Below are 6573 nucleotides of genomic sequence, written 5' to 3' on the forward strand. Positions count from 1 at the left end.
GACGCGTGCAAGCCGTCCGCCAGAACATTCTTAGATCTGAAATTGCCGACGGATGCGAACACCATTGGAGCGGATTCCGGTGCCATTGTCTTCGTCTCAGAGTGGGGATTCCAGATCGGGAGTTCTTTATCACAGAGGTGGCCGGAGTCGGCCGGAATTTGAGAAAAACACTGCGCCTGGGCAGTGAACAGTGCCGGCGAAGATGAAAACGGAGAAATCTCTTCACCGGCGGAGGAAGGAAGTCGCGGAGGTGTGGCAAAAGCTTCACCAGGAAGAGGCGAGTCTATTGGACTATGTCTGACGCCGAGAGGAGTGACGGCCGGCGCCGACGAAGCAAGAACAATCAAAGGTGTTTTTTCAGTCGCGAAAATGAGCGGGCTGCCGGAATCCGTTTGAGCTAAGATTTTGCTGGTAGGGTCGCCGGAGGATGGTGGTTCAAGTGAGGGAGGTGGCCGGCCGGGATCCGGCGGCGGTAGCATGGTGGCAATTGGACGTGAATAGTAACAAAGGTGGTGTGTTTTTTCTCACGCTTTTAGTGTGTGATTTTTGAGAGCATTTCTGGGGTCTGGTTTTGGTTAGGGTTTAGGGTTTAGGGTTTTGGGTTTGGGTTTTGGGTTTGGGTTTTGGGTTTGGGGTTTGGGGTTTGGGGTTTGGGGTTTAGGGTTTCGGGTTTAGGGTTTCGGGTTTAGGGTTTAGGGTTTAGGGTTTAGGGTTTAGGGTTTAGGGTTTTTTTTTTTTTTTTTTTTTCCGGAAAACACCGCCGGATGCGGGGGGGTTAGGCAGACCCCTACCTGTATATATCCACAAAATAAACAGTAACAAAATACAGAATACAGAAAAAAAAAAACCTAAAAGGGGAGGTGGATAAAACCATAACCTCCTCAAAAAGGCTAAAGCAGTAGAAACATAAATACAAAGCAACCTAGGGAAGGAATTACAAAAGCAAAACGAACCCTAGAAGACTACCAAATAAGCGGCAACAACTAATAAAAAAGGAGAAGCGCTATGAACCGCATGCTGAGGAAGACAAAATGATAATGGCGAGATGATCGCAGAGTCCATGCAAAAGCTCTCATCCCGGAGCTATCATCCTGGAGAGTCCAATAATGGCGATCACAGAGTAATATATAGATCGCAATCCCGCCAGAACAAAAGATATCTAGCATCTGAATCAAAAGAGCAGAGATCTCGATCCCATGAAGTAGGAGTCTGACGAACATGTCATAAGAAGCAGAGGATCCTTTAGAAAGCACCCCATGAATCCACCATGACATCCAGCAAACACCTCTACAATAACTGATACGGCGGCCAAGGAGAACCAGCAGTAAACGCCCTCCAGGAACCATGAATGTGCCAAAGGAAAGCACCAACAGAAATAGGGCAGAGACCCACTCAGAACAAACAAGAATACACACATCATGTGCAAGTGTCTGGACCCACTTGCACAGACCATACGGAAGTGAAAAACAACCTCCAAGTACACTAACCTGCAATAAAATATATATATATATATATATATATGTATATAGATATAAATAGATATAGAGCCAGAGACCATAAAGAAAGAGATCCAAAAAAGAAGAAGGGGCTGCAAATGGCTAAGAGGATCTGTTTCTGAGGTATGGAAGCCCAGAATGATCAGATCTAGCAAGGGTGGAGATGTCTGGAGGTAGGGAAGGACCTAACTCTAAGGTGTACTGCCTAAAAGTATGAGCCCTCGCCGCCAAGGCATCCGCCACATAATTCCCTTCCCGGTAGATATGCGATAAATGAACAGATCGCCCCCTCATCAACAAAAGAATCCGTGTAACAAAATGTTCAAGATCCCAGCAGCACCGACGAGAACGAAGTAAAAGAATGGAAATCCAAGAGTCAGTCTCAATCCAAAGAGGGAAGAGATGAAGATCAGAAGAAATGAGAAGACCCCTCCAAATAGCCCATAATTCTGCCCGGACATTGGTCCCAACTCCAATGAACTCACTGAAAGAAACCACCACATGCCCAGAAGAGTCACGAACAACCCCACCAACAGTAGAGTCCCCAGGACTACCTCTCGAACTCCCATCTACATTCAATTTAAAACACCCGAACGGCGGCCGCAACCAACGAACAATCGTCAGTTTACGAGCCCTACGCAACTGAACAAAAATCCCCATAGCCCTCGCAGCCTGCAAAACACCCCGCCAGTGCATGGGCTTAACAGTAGACGCAGCGTGAGCGAGGCGCAAATAAGACAAAATCTGAGACTTAACAGTCTCCGCGGAAATGTGCAAATGACGGTGTTTCGCATCGTTACGAGCCGTCCAGAGAAACCATAAAACAATGAAAGGCAAAAACTCCTTCACGTGGCCCCTAGGAGTCCACCCCGGATGCCTCTTCCAAGCACTGAGGAAGAGTCTGAAATCACTGGTAAGGGGAATACGGACATGAAAAACAGCCCCAAAGTAATGTCATACAGACCTGGCAAGAGGGCTATCAATGAAAATGTGCGTGAATGTCTCAGGCATCTCACAACACTGACATTTAGACGCCAGCTCGAAACCACGACGCTGGAGCACATCGTCAACTGGAAGCCATTGATGCCAAAACCTCCAGAGGAAGAAAGACATAGTAGGCCTCAGCCAACTGCCCCAGCAAGGAGTGAAGATATCAGAAACTTGGTCTCTCAAGCGGACAAGCTCCCATGCGGATTTCAGCGAAAAAAACACCGTCAGAACTATGCACCCAAATAGCCGAATCGGGCTCCCCCGATGCAATAGGGATCAGAGTAATAGTCTCAGCAACAGAGGGTGGGACAACTGAGCAGAGAAGGTCAAAATCCCAAGCCCCATCTGAAAGAAAGTGAGAAACACGGACACCCCGATCCCCCCTAAGCAGGACCTGACTAGACAAGGGAACATCCCCACACCAGATGTCATCCCAAAAAGCAACATCTCCCACCCCAATTCTCCATCGAATGCCAGATTCAGCACGAGCCCTAATCTTAAGCAAACGACGCCAAGTGGGAGAAATGAACCCAGCAGATGAAACATAAGCTGGATGCACCAACTGGCAGTATTTTCTCATCATGAATTTGGCCCATAGGGATGAACCTTGACGAAAACGAAACCATAATTTAATGGAGAAGCTATCCACAATATCTTTGAGCCTGCGAAATCCAAGACCCCCTTCAGAGACAGGAAGACATGCACGAGACCACCTCGCCCAATGCCATTTCTTATCCAAGGATCTGGATCCCCACAGGAAACCATTGAAAACATTCTCAAGCCTCTCCATAACTGCCAGAGGTGGCTGGACTACCTGGAACATGTAAATGGGAACCGAAAGGAGGACACTCCTAAGGAGAGTCATACGGCTCCCCGGGGAAAGAGTTTTAAGCTCCCAACCCTCCAACTTCTTACTCACCATCTGCACAAGGGGATCAAAAAGAGAGCAAACTCTATTCCCACGAAACAAAGGAACTCCAAGGTATTTGATAGGAAAACAACCCTCCCCAAACCCAGTGATACGAAGGAGACGGGAACGAGTACGACCAGAACACCTCGGAGGCAAAATAATGACACTCTTAACTGCATTCACCAACTGCCCCGAGCAGTTTTCATAGTGATGCAAAAAATCCATGAGACTGTTCATCTCACGAGTCCCACCATTGGCAAAAATAATGATATCATCAGCATAGGCCAGGTGGGAAAGAAGGAGATCACAACCAGATCGGTACCTAATCGCAGGATACTGACGATAAAGACGATCAAGACCACGCGAAAGGTACTCTGCCCCCAAAATGAAAAGAAGTGGGGACAAAGGGTCGCCCTGCCGGAGACCCCTAGTGGATCCAAAGAATCCAGTGAGTGAACCATTGATATTAACTGAAAATTGGCAATGAGAAATGCAGGCAGATATCATCGACACTACCTGCTCTGAAAAGCCATAATGCCTCAAGACATCCAACAGAAAAGACCATTGGACCCTATCATAAGCTTTAGCCATATCCAGTTTCAAAATAACATTGCCACCACGGGTGGGGAGAGAAAGACTATGAGTGAGCTCTTGAGCAAGGAGGATATTATCCGAAATCACCCGCCCTGGAACAAAGCCACTCTGATTCCACGAAACCAGCCTCTCCGCCACCTCCTTCAGCCGAGAATATAAAAGTTTGGAAATTATCTTATTAGTCACATTACACAAGCTGATAGGACGAAAGTCCGACCAAGCCTGAGCTCCCATGACTTTGGGAATCAATGTGATCGTGGTGGCAGTAAACCCCTGTGGCAAGGGACTACCCCGAAAGAAATCCAGGACCGCATCAAAAACATCCTGATGGACAATCTCCCAGCAATGCTGAAAGAAGGCCGAAGAGAATCCATCAGGCCCCGCCACACTATCACGGTGAATGAAGAAAACAGTCGCCCGCACCTCCTCCAAAGAAGGAGGGGCAGCAATATTTGCGTTCTCCAAATCCGAGATCACCAAGGGGAAATCAGAAAAATCCGGGCAAGAAAGCACAAAAGGATCCCCAGTAAGCAGGTTTTGAAAAAAGGCGGCCCCAGACTGCTGAATAAGCTCAGGGGAAGTAATGCAAGAGCCATTATCCCAAATACGAAAGATTTTATTAGCCACCCTTTTTTTCTTGACCATATTGTGGAAGAGTTTGGTGTTCCTCTCACCATCCTCTAACCACCTACAAGCGGCTTTTTGCCGCCAAAAATCCGCCTCCATGGCGGTAACCCTAGCAAGATCTGCATTGCAATTGGACAAACTAGTCCAATGCAAATCCGAAGGAGCAGCCTCGCAATCTGCCTCAGCAATCCGGACAGCCTGCTCCGCCTCAGCAAGTTTGGCAAAAAGATCACCAAAAACACTCTTATTCCACCACTTCAGATGGCTTTTGAGGCGCTTCAACTTCACAAAAAGACGGGGCATACCGTTCAAATGACACGGTAAATTCCAATTAAGCCTCACCGTCTGCAAAAAACCATGGTGCCTGAGCCACATGCTCTGAAAGCGAAAAGAACTCGGCCCACTAGCAAAGACCGGGACTGACACAAAAGGAGGACAATGGTCAGAGACCGTACGAATGAGGTGCTCCACACGAATAGAATGAAAATGGTCACCCCAATCAACAGACACAAAAACCCGATCAAGACGCTTCCAAATGGTCTTGTTCGTCCACGTGAACGAAGACCCCTCAAAACCAGCATCTACTAACCCAGAATCCAAAATAAAGTGATTAAATTCTGCCATGGGAAGCAACCGCCCACCAGAAGAACCCAAACACTCCGACGAATTCCTGACTACATTAAAGTCGCCACCAACAAGCCAAGGACCCTGAGCAGGCTTAACCTGAAGCAAAGAATTCCAAAGCTGTCTGCGCTCAATGTAGTCACACTTAGCATAAACAAAGGAACAAAAGACAGTGGTCGGCAAAAAAGTAGCAGAAACCCGGAAGTGAAGGAATTGAGTGTGATCAAAAAGACACTCAACCATGACATCCTCAGCAAAGAAAACCCAGATATGACCCGAGGAGTTCGATATAACTCGAGAAAAACCAAAACGACGAGTCATAAAACGAACATCCAGATCAATCATGGGTTCCAAAATAGCCAAGATCTTGACTCTCTTATCTTTAACGTGGGCATGTAGCCTTTGTTGAGACTCCGAGCTCCGGAGCCCCCTGACATTCCATATGAGAAAATTCATGGAGAATGGGCACCAGAACCGCCCTGTCGCTTTTTACGCGACCTATGAAAAGCATTCTCCTTCCTTTTCTTAATATCCCCCATATCAGCATCCAGAATACGACCTTCAGACCTACAGCCATCACCCGACTCATAATGCCGATCGAATTCCTGATCAGTATCTCCAGCAGATTCCAGCCGGAAGACCAGCTCACTGACAGAAGGACCCTGTCTAGCAACCAATTCCTCTACCGTAGAGGAAGCATCATCAGGAGACAAAGGAACAGAGGGGATGGAATGACTACTGTGATTCAAAGTACAAGGCCCCAGAGAGCCAAACACAGGCAACTCACTAGTAGACGGGACCCCAATACCATCCACACAATCATCCAACTGTAACCCTCCATCAATAACCTCATCACTGAGGATCACACCCTCAACAAGAACAGACTCCAAAGGATCCTTTCCAGAAGACCCAACACCGGCATCCTCCAGATGACCACATGGAGGGTCCATATCAACACAATCTAATCCAACAGGATCAGGCTCCGCGTCCTGCCCATGCGAGAGCACCTCAAAAGGATTCAACTCAAGAGGATTCTTTCTTGGAAGAACCTGCCGAACTGGCCTCTTTCTCCCTCTACGTCTGGGACCCGTGCCAGTTTTCTGAAGCTGAGGCTGGGTCCCCAAATTAAAACCAGAATTAACACCCCCTGGAGGGGCAGACTCTGTAGATGGGGGAGACTGGCCAGAAGCCCGGTCAGCAGGCTTAGGACGAACAGGTTTGGGATTTTTTCCATGGGAATAACAAACACTGGTCGAATGACCCAGCATTTTGCAATCCATGCAGTACCCGGGGATTCGCTCATAAATGACTTCAATTTCTTGAGCATGATCA

The 6573-nt window shown here is 47.7% G+C and overlaps 1 protein-coding gene across 1 annotated transcript; it reads right to left on the minus strand.

Annotated features, from left to right (window-relative positions):
• Positions 1 to 983: 983 nt before the first annotated feature.
• Positions 984 to 5697, minus strand: LOC142534252 (uncharacterized). The gene is made up of 8 exons (XM_075641190.1): positions 5296 to 5697; positions 4414 to 5184; positions 4078 to 4314; positions 3913 to 3967; positions 2658 to 3866; positions 2461 to 2566; positions 1995 to 2397; positions 984 to 1430 (listed from the first exon to the last, which is right to left on the minus strand). The coding sequence occupies exons 1-8, from the start codon at positions 5695 to 5697 to the stop codon at positions 984 to 986; spliced, it is 3630 nt and encodes a 1209-aa protein (XP_075497305.1).
• Positions 5698 to 6573: the final 876 nt, after the last annotated feature.

This window comes from Primulina tabacum, unplaced genomic scaffold, assembly GCF_025594145.1.
Source record: "Primulina tabacum isolate GXHZ01 unplaced genomic scaffold, ASM2559414v2 Contig437, whole genome shotgun sequence".
Classification (NCBI taxonomy): domain Eukaryota; kingdom Viridiplantae; phylum Streptophyta; class Magnoliopsida; order Lamiales; family Gesneriaceae; genus Primulina; species Primulina tabacum.